The sequence below is a fragment of the Oncorhynchus tshawytscha genome, linkage group LG02, assembly GCF_018296145.1.
Source record: "Oncorhynchus tshawytscha isolate Ot180627B linkage group LG02, Otsh_v2.0, whole genome shotgun sequence".
NCBI classification, from domain to species: Eukaryota; Metazoa; Chordata; class Actinopteri; order Salmoniformes; family Salmonidae; genus Oncorhynchus; species Oncorhynchus tshawytscha.
This window is the reverse complement of record NC_056430.1, coordinates 36,199,963-36,217,720: the sequence shown is the minus strand read 5'-3', so window position 1 is coordinate 36,217,720 and position 17,758 is coordinate 36,199,963. Positions and strand designations below refer to the sequence as shown.

General features: G+C 41.2%; 1 protein-coding gene across 3 annotated transcripts in view; it reads left to right on the top strand.

Annotated features, from left to right (window-relative positions):
* Positions 1-17,758, top strand: part of LOC112262812 (inositol 1,4,5-trisphosphate receptor type 1) — a 160,083-nt gene that overhangs the window by 42,621 nt on the left and 99,704 nt on the right. For all 3 annotated transcript variants that reach the window (XM_042297436.1, XM_042297427.1, XM_042297424.1), the window contains exons 4-6: positions 12,366-12,481; positions 13,271-13,357; positions 13,960-14,118. In XM_042297436.1, the coding sequence (XP_042153370.1) occupies positions 12,366-12,481; positions 13,271-13,357; positions 13,960-14,118 (362 nt within the window). The remainder of the gene's footprint in view (positions 1-12,365; positions 12,482-13,270; positions 13,358-13,959; positions 14,119-17,758) is intronic.

The following is a 17,758-nucleotide window of genomic DNA, read 5'->3' as shown; positions in this document are numbered from 1 at the left end:
GGTCCTCCAATAATCGGTATCGGCGTTGAAAAATCATAATCGGTCGACCTCTAGTGTTTTCCTAGGTGCGCTGTTAAGAATGGTGTTTTCCCGCAAATGTTCTGAATGTAGGTGGACATACTAATGGGTTATGCACGCAATGCATATGGGTCTGGTAAATTTCTCAGTTGGACAGTAAATTAAAATCTTCCTAGTCAAGTTGTCCGGCATAACATTTTCCTAACGGAATCCCTGGTGTGTATGTACAATATGTCTGTGTGTGTGTGTCCAGTTTCCACTTAGGTATTTTGTATGTCAGGTAAACAAACAAGACTGTTTGTGTTACTATAAGCTACTTGTTTTGTGTTAAAGGAGTTGTATTTCTCAGTCGGCCCGTCTGCTCCCCTGTGGTATCCTACATTCATCTGCCGTTTGACTCCATTTTGACTCCTAGTTTGATCTGATCCTGGTGGACGTTTTTTTTCTTCTGCCCCATAGCCAGAGATGGAACATCATCTTTTTTCGACGGACACACGCGCACACACACGCTACACATTACAAAGGGCCGCTCTGTCCAGAGAATTGTGCTCTAAGGGAATAGATCAAAGCACCTCCCTCTATGTTCACTCTACTTTCTTTTCTTTCTCTCTCACACTCCCTCCCTATGTTTTCCTTTCGCGCTCTTTCTGTCTTTCTCCACAACCACTTCCTCTTATTTGTTTGTTTGACCCTGTTTTTGGACTGCATGGTGTAAACCATATCAGAGAGAAAAGGGGGCAGAAACAGCTATTAGCTTGAGAGCTTAGAGGAAGAGAGGGAGGGTTGGAGAGAGTTGGAGTCCCCACCTCTGTCTTCTCACTCCCCTGCTCTAGCTAGCCTTATTTGGTCACTTTACTGCTGCTACGACTAGAGAGAGAGAAAGTGGGAGGATGACACATTGTTCTTTTTTCAAATTTTCGCTTTGAGGAGAGAGAGAGCTCTCATCTAATCTGAGGTCAAAGAAGAAACCAGGCCTGAGAGACAGGGGGCGTGGGTGGCCCGTATGGTGGCAACCCCGCATCCCCCACAAGGCGGATGTCCCCAACCGTTTTTAGTTTTTTTAACGGTATTGAAAATCAAGACTGTCAGTATATCATACTGTCAGTATACGGCATAAAAGCCTAGTTTAGGATTTTCACTCTATTTAGACTTCTGAATACAAGTTCCGTATGAAGTTGGCCCCGAGATATGGGATTTGGTACTGACCATAGGTACTTTGTACTGTTATGAGCGGAGTTGCAGTACAAAAGAAGTGTAAGTTATATCATATCTACAGTATGTAATATCTCCAGTATGCAAATACATTTTTATGGCCTCCACTGGTTATAATACCCCTATCTAGCGGAAAGGATTGATGTACTTGTGTATTTTGGGTTCATCAGTGGAGCTCTTTGTCACTGCAACAGTACAGTACGTTTGAACAGCTTGTTGATTAGGTATTCCAGAAGAGGAACTCTGTTTGGTTGGGTTAGCTGAGACCACATGCAAATCTGAGGAGCTGTTTCTCTCAGCCTGCTTCCTATCGTGGCTATGGAAATGACAGGTAGAATCACAGTACTATCAGGACTGGCCCGTTGTATGGCGTTATGTACAGTGACTGAACACTGCCTGTCATATCTCAGCATGCACTACAGTACACAAATCAAATTGCACTAGTCACATGCTTCGTAAACAACAGGTGTAGACTAACAGTGAAATGCTTACTTAAGGGCCCTTCCCAACAATGCAGAGAAAGAGAACATTTTATAATTGAAAAACAGAAAAATAACACATTGAATAAATACACGATGAGTAACGATAACTTGGCTATATACACAAGGTAGCAGTACCAAGTCAATGTGCAGGGGTACAAGGTAATTTTAGTAGATACAGTTGAAGTTGAAAGTTTACATACACTTAGGGTGGAGTCATTAAAACTTGTTTTTCAACCACTCCACAAATTTCTTGTTAACAACCTATAGTTTTGGCAAGTCGGTTAGGATATCTACTTTGTGCATGACCAAAATAATTTTTCCAACAATTGTTTACAGACAGATTATTTCACTTATAATTCACTGTATCACATTTCCAGTGGGTCAGAAGTTTACATACACTAAGTTGATTGCCTTTAAACAGCTTGGACAATTCCAGAAAATGATGTCATGGCTTTAGAAGCTTCTGATAGACTGATTTGACTTCATTCGAGTCAATTGGAGGTGTACCTGTGGATGTATTTCAAGGCCAACCTTCAAACTCAGTGCCTCTTTGCTTGACATCATGGGAAAATCAAACAAAATCAGCCAAGACCTCAGAAAAAGAATTGTAGACCTCCACAAGTCTGGTTCATCCTTGGGAGCAATTTCCAAATGCCTGAAGGTACCACGTTCATCTGTACAAACAATAGTACGCAAGTATAAACACCATGGGACCACGCAGAGACAACAAAGTCAAGGTATTGGAGTGGCCATCACAAAGCCCTTACCTCAATCCTATAGAAAATGTGGGCAGAACTGAAAAAGCATGCGCGAGCAAGGTGGCCCACAAACCTGACTCGGTTACACCAGCTCTGTCAAGAGGAATGGGCCAAAATTCACCCAACTTATTGTGGGAAGCTTGTGGAAGACTACCCAAAATGTTTGACCCAAGTTAATTCAAATCAAATTTATTTATATAGCCCTTCATACAGTGCCTTGCGAAAGTATTCGCCCCCCTTCAACTTTGCGACCTTTTGCCACATTTCAGGCTTCAAACATAAAAATATAAAACTGTATTTTTTTGTGAAGAATCAACAACAAGTGGGACACAATCATGAAGTGGAATGACATTTATTGGATATTTCAAACTTTTTTAACAAATCAAAAACTGAAAAATTGGGCGTGCAAAATTATTCAGCCCATTTACTTTCAGTGCAGCAAACTCTCTCCAGAAGTTCAGTGAGGATCTCTGAATGATCCAATGTTGACCTAAATGACTAATGATGATAAATACAATCCACCTGTGTGTAATCAAGTCTCCGTATAAATGCACCTGCACTGTGATAGTCTCAGAGGTCCGTTAAAAGCGAAGAGAGCATCATGAAGAACAAAGAACACACCAGGCAGGTCCGAGATACTGTTGTGAAGAAGTTTAAAGCCGGATTTGGATACAAAAAGATTTCCCAAGCTTTAAACATCCCAAGGAGCACTGTGCAAGCGATAATATTGAAATGGAAGGAGTATCAGACCACTGCAAATCTACCAAGACCTGGCCGTCCCTCTAAACTTTCAGCTCATACAAGGAGAAGACTGATCAGAGATGCAGCCAAGAGGCCCATGATCACTCTGGATGAACTGCAGAGATCTACAGCTGAGGTGGGAGACTCTGTCCATAGGACAACAATCAGTCGTATATTGCACAAATCTGGCCTTTATGGAAGAGTGGCAAGAAGAAAGCCATTTCTTAAAGATATCCATAAAAAGTGTCATTTAAAGTTTACCACACACCACCTGGGAGACACACCAAACATGTGGAAGAAGGTGCTCTGGTCAGATGAAACCAAAATTGAACTTTTTGGCAACAATGCAAAACGTTATGTTTGGCGTAAAAGCAACACAGCTCATCACCCTGAACACACCATCCCCACTGTCAAACATGGTGGTGGCAGCATCATGGTTTGGGCCTGCTTTTCTTCAGCAGGGACAGGGAAGATGGTTAAAATTGATGGGAAGATGGATGGAGCTAAATACAGGACCATTCTGGAAGAAAACCTGATGGAGTCTGCAAAAGACCTGAGACTGGGACGGAGATTTGTCTTCCAACAAGACAATGATCCAAAACATAAAGCAAAATCTACAATGGAATGGTTCAAAAATAAACATATCCAGGTGTTAGAATGGCCAAGTCAAAGTCCAGACCTGAATCCAATCGAGAATCTGTGGAAAGAACTGAAAACTGCTGTTCACAAATGCTCTCCATCCAACCTCACTGAGCTCGAGCTGTTTTGCAAGGAGGAATGGGAAAAAATGTCAGTCTCTCGATGTGCAAAACTGATAGAGACATACCCCAAGCGACTTACAGCTGTAATCACAGCAAAAGGTGGTGCTACAAAGTATTAACTTAAGGGGGCTGAATAATTTTGCACGCCCAATTTTTCAGTTTTTGATTTGTTAAAAAAGTTTGAAATATCCAATAAATGTCGTTCCACTTCATGATTGTGTCCCACTTGTTGATTCTTCACAAAAAAATACAGTTTTATGTTTGAAGCCTGAAATGTGGCAAAAGGTCGCAAAGTTCAAGGGGGCCGAATACTTTCGCAAGGCACTCTACATCAGCTGATATCTCAAAGTGCTGTACAGAAACCCAGCCTAAAACCCCAAACAGCAAGCAATGCAGGTGTAGAAGCACGGTGGCTAGGAAAAACTCAGTAGAAAGGCCAAAACCTAGGAAGAAACCTAGAGAGGAACAAGGCTATGTGGGGTGGCCAGTCCTCTTCTGGCTGTGCCGGGGGGAGATTATAACAGAACATGGCCAAGATGTTCAAATGTTCATAAATGACCAGCATGGTCAAATAATAATAATCACAGGAAGAACAGTTGAAACTGGAGCAGCAGCACGGCCAAGTGGACTGGGGACAGCAAGGAGTCATCATGCCCGGTAGTCCTGAGTCATGGTCCTAGGGCTCAGGTCCTCCGAGAGAGAGAGAAAGAGAGAATTAGAGAGAGCATACTTAAATTCACACAGGACACCGGATAGGACAGGAGAAGTACTCCAGATATAACAAACTGACCCTAGCCCCCCGACACAAACTACTGGAGCATAAATACTGGAGGCTGAGACAGGAGGGGTCAGGAGACACTGTGGCCCATCCGATGACACCCCCGGGCAGGGCCAAACAAGAAGGATATAACGCCACCCACTTTGCCAAAGCACAGCCCCCACACCACTAGAAGGATATCTTCAACCACCAACTTACCATCCTGAGACCAGGCCGAGTATAGCCCACAAAGATCTCCGCCACGGCACAACCCAAGGGGGGGGGGGCGCCAACCCAGACAGGAAGATCACATCAGTGACTCAACCCACTCAAGTGATGCACCCATCCTAGGGACGGTATGAAAGAGCCCTAGTAAGCCAGTGACTCAGCCCATGTAATAGGGTTAGAGGCAGAGAATCCCAGTGGAAAGAGGGGAACTTGCCAGGCAGAGACAGCAAGGGCAGTTCGTTGCTCCAGAGCCTTTCCGTTCCCCTTCGCACTCCTGGGCCAGACTACACTCAATCATATGACCCACTGAAGTGATGAGTCTTCAGTAAAGACTTAAAGGTTGAGACCGAGTTTGCGTCTCTCACATGGGTAGGCAGACCATTCCATGAAAATGGAGCTCTATAGGATAAAGCCCTGCCTCCAGCTGTTTGCTTAGAAATTCTAGGGACAATTAGGAGGCCTGCGTCTTGTAACTGTAGCGACCAAATCAGAGAGATAGGTAGGAGCAAGCCCATGTAATGCTTTGTAGGTTAGCAGTAAAGCCTTGAAATCAACCCTTGCCTTGACAGGAAGCCAGTGTAGGGAGACTAGCACTGGAGTAATATGATCCATTTTTTTGGTTCTAGTCAGGATTCTAGCAGCCGTATTTACCACTAACTGAAGTTTATTTAGTGCTTTATCCAGGTAGCCGGAAAGTAGAGCATTGCAGTAGTCTAACCTAGAAGTGACAAAAGCATGGATTAGTTTTTCTGCATCATTTTTGGACAGAAAGTTTCTGATTTTTGCAATGTTACGTAGATGGAAAAAAGCTGTCCTTGAAACAATCTTGATATGTTCTTCAAAGGAGAGATCAGGGTCCAGAGTAACACCGAGGTCCTTCACAGTTTTATTTAAGACGACTGTACAACCATTAAGATTAATTGTTAGATTCAACAGAAGATCTCTTTGTTTCTTGGGACCTAGCATCTCTGTTTTGTCCGAGTTTAAAAGTAGAAAGTTTGCAGCCATCCACTTCCTTATGTCTGAAACACATGCTTCTAGCGAGGGCAATTTTGGGGCTTCACCATGTTTCATTGAAATGTACAGCTGTGTGTCATCCGCATAGCAGTGAAAGTTAACATTATGTTTTCGAATGACATCAACAAGAGGTGAAATATATAGTGAAAACAATAGTGGTCCTAAAATGGAACCTTGAGGAACACCGACATTTACAGTTGATTTGTCAGAGGACAAACCATTCACAGAGACATACTGATATCTTTCCGACAGATAAGATTTAAACCAGGCCAGAACTTGTCCGTGTAGACCAATTTGGGTTACCAATCTCTCCAAAAGACGGTGGTATTCGATGGTATCAAAAGCAGCACTAAGGTCTAGGAGCACGAGGACAGATGCAGGGCCTCGGTCTGATGCCATTAAAAGGTCATTTACCACCTTCACAAGTGCAGTCACAGTGCTATGATGGGGTCTAAAACCAGACTGAAGCATTTCGTATACATGGTTTGTCTTCAGGAAGGCAGTGAGTTGCTGCGCAACAGCCTTTTCTAAAAATTTTGAGAGGAATGGAAGATTCGAAATAGGCCGATAGTTTTTTATATTTTCTGGGTCAAGGTTTGGCTTTTTCAAGAGAGGCTTTATTACTGCCACTTTTAGTGAATTTGGTACACATGTGGATAGAGAGCCGTTTATTATGTTCAACATAGGAGGGCCAAGCACAGGAAGCAGCTCTTTCAGTAGTTTATTTGGAATTAGGGTCCAGTATGCAGCTTGAAGGTTTAGAGGCCATGATTATTTTCATCATTGTGTCAAGAGATATAGTACTAAAACACTTGAGTGTCTCTCTTGATCCTAGGTCCTGGCAGAGTTGTGCAGACTCAGGACAACTGAGCTTTGAAGGAATACGCAGATTTAAAGAGGAGTCTGTAATTTGCTTTCTAATAATCATGATCTTTTCCTCAAAGAAGTTCATGAATTTAGTACTGCTGAAGTGAAAGCCATCCTCTCTTGGGGAATGCTGCATTTTAGTTAGCTTTGCGACAGTATCAAAAAGGAATTTCTGATTGTTCTTATTTTCCTCAATTAAGTTGGAAAAATAGGATAATCGAGCAGCATTAAGGGCTCTTCGATACTGGACGGTACTGTCTTTCCAAGCTAGTCGGAAGACTTCCAGTTTGGTGTGGCGCCATTTCCGTTCCAATTTTCTGGAAGCTTGCTTCACAGCTCAGGTATTTTCTGTATACCAGGGAGCTAGTTTCTTATGAGAAATGTTTTTAGTTTTTAGGGGTGCAACTGCATCTAGGGTATTGCGCAAGGTTAAATTGAGTTCCTCAGTTAGGTGGTTAACTGATTTTTGTCCTCTGACGTCCTTGGGTAGGCAGAACGAGTCTGGAAGGGTATCAAGGAATCATCCATACTGGTAAACACAAGTGGCAACAATCAAATACAAATAGAGAACATATGTTATTGATTGAACACAACCACTCAACTGATTTAACCTGTTTCAAATGATGTGACACAACCAATATAAGCCAGTTCAGAGAGCAAACCGGTTGTTGAATGTGGGAAGGAGAAAGTCTGAGAATGGATACTGTAGTACAATGCATTGTAGGCTGTATACTGTACAATGGATGAATTGTATGGCCCTGCACATTGTGCTTTCCATTTATTAACAGTACTGACTGGTTGCAGGTTCATATCAACAAAGAACAAGAATTACAGTATCACAGAGACAAAGGACAAGTTTGTGAGATAAAAAATAAAAATATAAAAATAGAGGTACAAGGAGGAAGAAGAACAAAAAACAAAATTCCAAGGAGCAAAGCAGAGTAGTGATTTCTGATCAATTTTGAGCTACTATGATAGAACATGTTTTCGTTCATCAAAAGACAATGATGGAAAAATGATTTTTTTTAGATAAAAAATGTACTTCTCCCTGAGAATTGTATGTTTTGAACAATGTGTTTCCTATTTTTCGGTGTATTGTTTACTGACTGCTTGAGAGTGTATATCATTTTGATCACTTTGTTTATGATTTGAGAGCAGTGTTTGATTTTGAACACAGGTAAAACTGTTTTGAGGCGAGTGGTTCATTTTGCATGAGGAGTCAGAGGTTATGTAAATAGTGCTTGAAGATGAGGTTTTGTGTTTAATGTTTTCAGGAAATGGAGCAAGGTTTTACAAATTGTGTTTTAGCAATTGAGAAAAACTAAGATCCACAACATTTATTCCATGGGACAAAACTAGGTCCAGAGTATGACTGTGACAGTGAGTAGGTCCAGAGACCTGTTGGACAAAACTCACTGAGTCGATGATGGCTCCGAAAGCCTTTTGGAGTGGGTCTGTGGACTTTTCCATGTGAATATTAAAGTCACCAAAGATTAGAATATTATCTGCTATGACTACAAGGTCCGATAGGAATTCAGGGAACTCAATGAGGAACGCTGTATATGGCCCAGGTGGCCTGTAAACAGTAGCTATAAAAAGTGATTGAGTAGGCTGCATAGATTTGATGACTAGAAGCTCAAAAGACGAAAACGTCTTTTTCTTTTTGTAAATTGAAATTTGCTATCGTAAATGTTAGCAACACCTCCGCCTTTGCGGGATGCACGGGGGATATGGTTACTAGTGTAGCCAGGAGGTGAGGCCTCATTTAACACAGTAAATTCATCAGGCTTAAGCCATGTTTCAGCCAGGCCAATCACATCAAGATTATGATCAGTGATTAGCTCAATTTAAATTCAATGCTACCAAATACTAATTGAGTATATTTATCTTCTGACCCACTGGGAATGTGATGAAAGAAATAAAAGCTGAAATAAATCATTCTCTCTACTATTTTTCTGACATTTCACATTCTTAAAATAAAATGGGGATCCTAACTGACCTAAGACAGGGAATTTTTACTACGATTAAATGTCAGGAATTGTGAAAAACTGAGTTGAAATGTATTTGGCTAAGGTGTATGTAAACTTCCGACTTCAACTCTATGTACATATAGGTGGGGATAAAGTGACTAGGCAAGAATATAGACCATAAACAGTAATCGCAACGCATGTGTTGAGTCAACAGAGTTGGGTGGTCTGGGTAGCTATTGGTTAACTATTTAACTAACTATTTAGCAGTCTTATGGCTTGGGGGTAGAAGCTGTTTAGTGTCCTGTTGGTTCCAGACTTGGTGCATCGGTACTGCTTGCCGTATGGTAGCATAGAGAACAGTTTGGGTGTGTCACGCCCTGGTCTTAGTATTTTGTGTTTTCTTTATTATTTTGGTCAGGCCAGGGTATGACATGGGTGATTTATGTGGTGTGTTTTGTCTTGGGGTTTTTGTAGGTTATAGGATTGTGGTATAGTAGAGTTGTCTAGGTAAGTCTATGGTTGCCTAGAGTGGTTCTCAATTAGAGGCAGGTGTTTATCGTTGTCTCTGATTGGCAGCTATATTCTTTGAGTGTTTCGTGGGTGATTGTTCCTGTCTCTGTGTTTGTTTGCACCAGATAGGGCTGTTTTTTTTTTCACGTCACGTTACGTTCAGTATTTTTGTATTGTTCGTTATTATCTTTATTAAAGATGTATCGAGATAACCACGCTGCATTTTGGTCCTCCTCTCCTTTGACGGAAGAACCTGAACAGGGTGGCTGGATTTCCATATTATTATTTTTTTAATCCATTATAAGGCTGTAACGTAACAAAATGTAGAAGAAGTCAATGGGTCTGAATACTTTCCGAAGGCCCTGTATACACACACACACACACACACACACACACACACACACACACATTGTGTTTACATGCTAATCACTGACAACTATGAGACAGTCTATAGGGAGGAGGTCAGAGATCTATGGTGCCAGGACAACAACCTGTCCCTCAACGTGATCAAGACAAAGGACCTGATCATGGACAACAGGAAAGGAGGACCGAGCACGTCCCCATTCACATCGATGGGGCTGCAGTTGAGTAGGATGAGAGCTTCAAGTTCCTTGGTGTCGTTCACATCAACAATCTATCTTGGTCCAAACACACTAAGACAGTCATGAAAAGCGTACGACAACACCAATTCCCCCTCAGGAGACTGAAAAGATTTGGCATAGGTCCTCAGGTCCTCAAGAAGTTCTACAGCTGCAACATCGAGGCATCCTGACTGGTTGCATCACCTGGTATGGCAACTGCTCGGCATCCGACCGCAAGGCGCTACAAAGGGTAGTGCGTACGGCAAAGTATATCACTGGGACTAAGCTTCCTGCCATCCAGGACCTCTATACCAGGCAGTGTCAGAGGAAGGGCCTAAAAATGGTCAGACTCCAGCCACTCTAGTCATAGACTGTTCTCTCTGCTACTGCACGGCAAGCGCTACTGGAGCGCCCAAGTCTAGGTCCAAAAGGCTCCTTAACAGCTTTTACCCCCCAAGCCATAAGACTCCTGAACAGTTAATCAAATGGCTACCCAGACTATTTGCATTGACCCCCGCCCCCCCCCATTTTTTTACCTCAATTACCTCGACTAACCTGTAGTCCAGCACATTGACTTGGTATAGGTATCCCCTGTATATAACCTCGTTATTGTTATTTTACTGTTACTTTTTTACTGTTATTTTACTGTTTATTATTTTGTTTTTGTATTTTTTTCTCCCTTTTCTCCCCAATTTTGTGATATTCAATTGCAATCAAATTACGATCTTGTCTCATCGCTGAAATTCCCCAACGGGCTCAGGAGAGGCGAAGGTCGAGTCATGCGTCCTCCGAAACATGATCGCCAAACCGCTCTCCTTAACACCTGCCCGCTTAACCCGGAAGCCAGCTGCACCAATGTGTCGGTGGAAACACTGTTCAACTGACGACCGAAGTCAGCCTCCAGGCGCCCTGCCCACAACAAGGAGGCGCTAGAGCGCGAAGAGTCAAACCCTCCCCTAACCCAGACGACGTTAAGCCAATTGTGCGTCACCCTATGGGACTCCCGGTCACGGCCAGTTGTGACACAGCCTGGTATTGAACCTAGGTCTGTAGTGACACCTCAAGCACTTAGACTGCTGCGCCACTTGGGATGCCTTTACTTTTTTTGTAAATATTTTCTTAACTCTTTTTTTACATTTTTTTTAACATGTATTATATATATATATATATATATATATATATTTTTTTTTTTTTACTGCATTGTTGGTTAAGGGGCTTGTAAGTAAGCATTTCACGGTAAGGTCTACACCTGTTGATTTGAGGAAATACACACGTCACATCCTCTCCCTCTTTGATCTGCACTCAAAATACTTATCTGGATATGAACCTAATTTTGAACTGCGTGTGTGTTTTAGCATGTAGCTCTGGGAGAATGATGATGCAAGTGTTTTGTGCACGTGTGGCTTTGTCGGTGTGTGCATCATTAGGCACCTCACTTAGCATTGTGTATTTATTTACATTGATCAATTGAAGTTCATCCTTAGTTATTGTTTCAGCAACTTCAATATAGCTGCATTGACAACACCTCAATCCTAACCATCCTTCACCTCTGAAACTGTTATTCATTGTCTACTTACACACACACACACACACACATACTCACACACAGCCAACGCTCCTCTCCCATGTATATAAAGACATGAAACATTTATTTTATGCAGATTTTCACACTTTGTATTCCTACTGTATTCTTCACATATTGTAGCTCACTTGTATATCTACTGCTGTACATATCCTTCTGAGTGTACAAAAAATTAAGAACACCGTGTTAATATTGAATTACACCCCCTTTTGCACACAGAACAGCCTCAATTCGACAGGGCATTGACTCTACAAGGTGTTGAAAGCGTTCCAACAGGGATGCTGGCCCATGTTGACTCCAATGATTCCCACAGTTGTGTAAAGTTGGCTGGATGTCCTTTGGGTGGTGGACCATTCTTGATACACACGGGAATCTATTGAGCATTAAAAAAACTGCAACAATGCAATTCTTGACAGGCGCCTGGCACGTACTACCATACCCCATTAAAAGGCACTTAAATATTTTGCCTGGCCCATTCTCCCTCTGAATGGCGTGCACCCACACACAATCCATGTCTCAAGGCTTAAAAATCCTTATTTAACCGGTCTCCTCCCCTTCGTCTACACTGGCACATGAAAAAGGGATCATAGCTTTTACTTGGATTCGCCTGGTCAATCTGTCATGAAAAGTTCCTAATGTTTTGTACACTCTGTAGTTTTGGTGGATATACGCATAGATTACAGTTAGATTACTGATGGTGTTATTTGGGTTATTAACTGGATTCATACTGACATTCCTGATTTCTTTTTTTGAATTATTATTTGTGTACTTGTTTGACATTTTTGCTGCAATTAGTAACAAAACGCATTTCGCTGGGCCTGCTATAACATCTGCTAAACTGTGTACGTGACCAATACACTTTGATGTGTCTCTCTGTTCAGACTGTCTGTTCAGGTTGTGTCCAATGAATCGGTACTCTGCTCAGAAACAGTTCTGGAAGGCAGCGAAACCTGGAGGAAACAGCACCACAGACACGGTTCTCCTCAACAAACTCCATGTGAGTGACTCCTCCACCTGACCCCTATACAACTGTCTTAACATATTACTGTATTAAATTATTGATTATATACATTAATCAGTGGCATAATGACTCGTCGTCTCATATCCAACTGAATGAAGAAGAGTAACAATAGATGAGCGCTCTTTGGATAACTAATATAAACTAAACTCTAAACTAGCAATACTTTTAAAATTCAATACAGCTATATTACATTAGTAAAGCACTTACAAGTGTGAAATACTACATCCTGCATTTCCCTTTAACAACAGACTTGTCTAGTTTGACAGGTACAGTAGCAGTCTTGGCCTCACCACCACTGTTTGAGGAGCTCTCTTAGAGAGGATAGGTTTTCTGTCCCCACACTCGTTTGAGGGTGTTCTTATGGAGGATTATATATTTGATGAGGTAATGTTCAGGTCCTTTTATAGACATTTCTGAAGCATACTTTAGTTTCACTACTCCCGTCCCACCTTTCTCTCTCTCTCTCCTAAAACAAAACCATTTAAAGCCTTCTGGAATCTAACTACAGTCATAAAATGATAGATTCAAATCTCGCCTGTGTTACCATGGTGATGTGAGGACAGAGTTTTAGGTTCTAGCATTCCAGTTGACGCTTGCAGGCAATAGCACATGCCGTTGCTACATTCTTTTTATTTGAGATTTATGTCATAGAAAGTATTCCCTCCTACTCAAGTCCATATGTATAGTTATTTGTGCAAAAGCACAGCAATGTTGGTAGTAGCAATAATAATGTCTAACTCTTCACTATTTCCCTCACTTATGTAGCATGCAGCGGATTTGGAAAAGAAGCAAAACGATTCGGAAAATAAAAAGTTGCTTGGAACGGTGATTCAGTATGGGAACGTCATTCAGGTGTGTGTGTGTGTGTGTGTGTACATATTCATTGTCTGCAAGACCGATGTCTGGCTTGTACTAACGGCTGAATGTCACGTCATCAATGAAGCCAATTCATGTCATAATGAGTAACTGTCTCAACACATTCAGTTACAGCTCACATCTCATATTCCAAATTTGTGGCCAATAATGTCATCGTAGCCCACATATTTCTATGGGGTTTTAAAGTGAGGAAAGCATTTTGAGGCTTTCCATCCAATATATTTTGCTGGTTCCAAACTTGGTGAGGAGAGACTGGGAGCCCTGGAGGCATCCATGTGGTTTATGTGTGTTTATAAATAGAACAGTAACGTGGGAGGATCTAGATAGTGTTTTTCTAGCTTCAGAATTGAGCATATTCTTTTCTCAGTCATAACCTTTCAGTCATAGACTACTCTGAGAGACTCAAATGTTTTGCATGCTCATAAGGGCAGTGAAAGCCCACACAACACAAGAATAAATCATATGAAGACGATGAAGTGCACAAGCAAAACTGTTCAGTATGTTTGTATCACAAAAATGACAGACACAATAACTTATGTCTTATCGTATAATATTGTATGTTTGCTGTATTCCCCCAGCTCCTCCATTTGAAGAGTAACAAGTACTTGACTGTGAACAAGCGTCTGCCAGCGCTGCTGGAGAAGAACGCCATGAGAGTGATGCTGGACACGGCCGGGAACGAAGGCTCCTGGTTCTACATTCAACCCTTCTACAAGTTGCGCTCCATAGGAGACAGTGTGAGTTCTATATGGTTCTAAAGCTCCACTTCATAAGAGACAGTGTGAGTTCTACTGTATCTATATCATGGTTCTATAAGCTGCGCTCCATAGGATACCGTGTGAGTTCTATCTACAGTATATGGTTCTGCTCCATAGGTGTTACTGTGAGTTCTATCTATTTAAGCAATAAGGCCAGAGGGGGTGTGGTATATGGCCAATATACCATGGCTCAGGGCTGTTCTAGGGCACGATGCAACACAGAGTGCCTGGATACAGCCCTTAGCTGTGGCCATATACCACAAACCCTGAGGTGTCATACCCATGGTATACGGTCCGATATACCACGGCTGTCAGCCAATCAGCATTCAGGACTCGATCCACCCAGTTTATAAATGTTTATTTATATAAATCGATCCCTTCTACAAGCTGCGCTCTATAGGACACAGTGTGAGTTGCACCTATGGAAATGATCACATACTGTATGTAGGAATCGCTTGAATCATACTGTGTAAGTCAACTTAAACAAGTACTCAGACTGAGTGAACCAAATGTGTAAGGAATCTAATATGGTCACAGATAGGGCTGTTATGGTGACCGTATTACTGCCACACCGGCGGTAACGAGACATGACCACAGTGAAATTCCACGTAATCGTTTAGTCACGGTAACTGGTAACTAGGCTTCTCCAAGCTCTGATGTTGCTGATGGTCATTAGTAGCCTACCAAACTTGCTAACTGCCTGGTATTCAGCACTCTATTGTCCCTCTAATCACTCTAACTTCAATGCAAATGTTTTTGAAAATCTAATCAAACACTGCATGAGAGCTCATGTTGCGCAACATGTCTATGCAATTGCGTGAGATAAAGCAGTTTTGATGGCATCTATAAGAAAGAGGATCCCATCAGCTTTCTATAGGCTAGGGCTACTTTTTTTATTTCTCAACTTTCCTGATAGTAAGCACATTGCTCCTCTTTACAACGGGAGTATAGCCTACCTGGCTGGCATGAAAATGAACCACCGGAAAATACGTCCTCCATTCGCTATTTAAGTGCATAGATGACATGTCTCGAAATAGGGGCAAAAAATACAAGTGTGTGATAATGGTCCATTCCAAATAAAAACAAATGTCATATATATTATTTTTATAAATTGAATTATGAATAGTCTGATGGGTGACAATATTATATCATTCACAAGTGATAGGCTATTGTCACTTGTGAATGATTCCCAGCTTGTGTGACTTTTTCATGTAGCCTAGCCCATAGGCCTATTCATTTTGATAAGGTTTGTATCACAAATAAGGTGGCCAAACAACTTGTTAAAATTAAGTAAATTAATTTGCTTTACAGCTGGTGTAGAGCCTAACTTGCATACAGTAGTACATAGGCGGTGCACAAGTTTAAAGTTTGGGGAAGATCATTTTTACCATAAAAATGCACCTTTTATAATAAAGCATTACATGCATAATCACATTTGCGTTCATATTTGAGAATGGTGTTTACCCGCTAAATGATTGTATTTTGGAACATTCACGCTTATAGCCTACTGCTGTGTGCGCATTGCTGTGCTTATAATGTGAAGAAATAGCCTAATAATTGATCAACATTTTAAGATAAATGTTCTGGTCGGTTGCATCAGCCTCATTGCTTTTAAAATGTTTTTTGGATGCTAGTGGTTGTATTAATTTGGGATCTATTGCATCAAACAACTGTCCCAGACTATGTTGGGAACATTTCTTTCTCGCACACAAGGATGAGAAAGTAATAATAATATATTGACATAGACTAGTACTTTTGCTGTTTGTTAGGCCTACTCATCTTGTTGGCTGACGAAAAGTAAATGTGGATAATTCATCCAACGTCTTCCATATGTGCCTCAGAATTCAATAAAGACGTGCGCAGTTGCCTCCACGATATGTCTGTCTTCACTTGTAGCCTGTGAGAAGGACCCGATCACGTGATGGGCATTGGCTAATAAGAATTAAGATATCTGAGAGAGCCATGTGAGTGAGAGGTGCTTTTGCGCACACAGCTGATAATTATTATATTCAGCCCAAGTGCACAACTGTAACTGGCCACAAAAGGCATGTCATTTTTTTAGGGGGCGTTACGCCCACACAAAGGGGATGCCGCCGGGAAATGTGAGGCATTATCAAGTGCTTGTCAAATTGTGAATGAGAGACTGATGAAGTGTGTACAGCCTGTGAAAATAAACAAAGCAGAGCTCATGCCTTTCATGCAACTTTTTTCAAATCATCATTAGAGCCGCATCATGCAGCCTTAGAATGTATTAAATTGCAAAACATATAGCCCAACATTTGTATCACCACTAAAGTTACATAAATAACTGTAAATTAAGCATTAGGAGGACCTGTTTCTTTGTTAACCGCTCAACACAGAATAGACACGTGCACACTCCCTCAAATCGTTTGGAGAAAATGTCCTTTCTGTTTTATTCAGCTATGTTCAATTGTATTCTTCATATTATAAAATAATGCCACGGAATTCTAAGCATATCTTTTCTGCTAAATAAACTAGTGTATCCCACAACCATATGGCATAGCCAGATCAGGACCTAACATAAGGACAACTCAGAGTATGCTATTCTGTTCTTCTGAAATAAACTACATTTTCTTTATATCATGTTTCTTTAGACCTGTCTAAAATAAAGATTAGATGTATTGTGATGGTGTAGGCTATATTAAATGGATTTCTAAGACTTTTTAAAATGTAGATGTTCCAAAGGTCTGCATCAAATGGATTTATTAGACTTTTTAAAATGTAGATGTTCCAAAGGTCTGCATCAGTGGCTAGTAGGCTATTCCTGGAAACCAGGAGATGCTAAATGTGTTTGTTAATTAACGGTTATTTGCTTGACAATCCCCAGCTGACAACTTCATGACCACCACAGCTCCAGATTTTTTTTGTAAATGTTTTGTTTTATTTTTTGCCACACGCAGCTTGCAAAACCCTTTGACAAAACGTTTGCACAGTGGCACAGCACATTAATGTCAGTTTTGGGTTGGCGGAATCAAGTTGGCGGGAGGTAGTAGCAACAAAAAGGTTTTCTGCCCAAGATGGTGGCTGTGCATGTGTTAAAAAACACTGCATTTTACTATGCTAATAATGAAATAAATATGCATGTTTTCTGAATGATACACACAGTTTTGGAGTGTGTGTAATTATCCACAACTAACTAGGTATTCATTTTGTAGCTTAAGTAGCTATGTTTGCCAAGTTTGTTTACCAGGTTCGCTAGCATACCAGTTAGCGAGCAAGCTGGCTAAAAGTACTAAATGGTGCATCTAAATACACTGAACAAAAATATAACCGCAACATGCAAACGTTTCTAAGATTTCACTGAGCTACAGTTCATATAAGGAAATCAGTCAATATTAAATAAGTTCATTCGGCCCTAATCGTTGGATTTCACATGACTGGGAATACAGATATGTGTAATATCTGTTGGTCACAGATACGTTAAAAGAAAAGGTAGGGGCATGGGTCAGAAAACCAGTCTATCTGGTGTGACCATCATTTGCCTCATGCAGCGCGACACATCTCCTTCGTATCGAGTTGATCAGGCTGTTGATTGTGTCCTGTGGAATGTTGTCCCACTCCTCTTCAATGGCTGTGCGAAGTTACTGGATATTGGTGG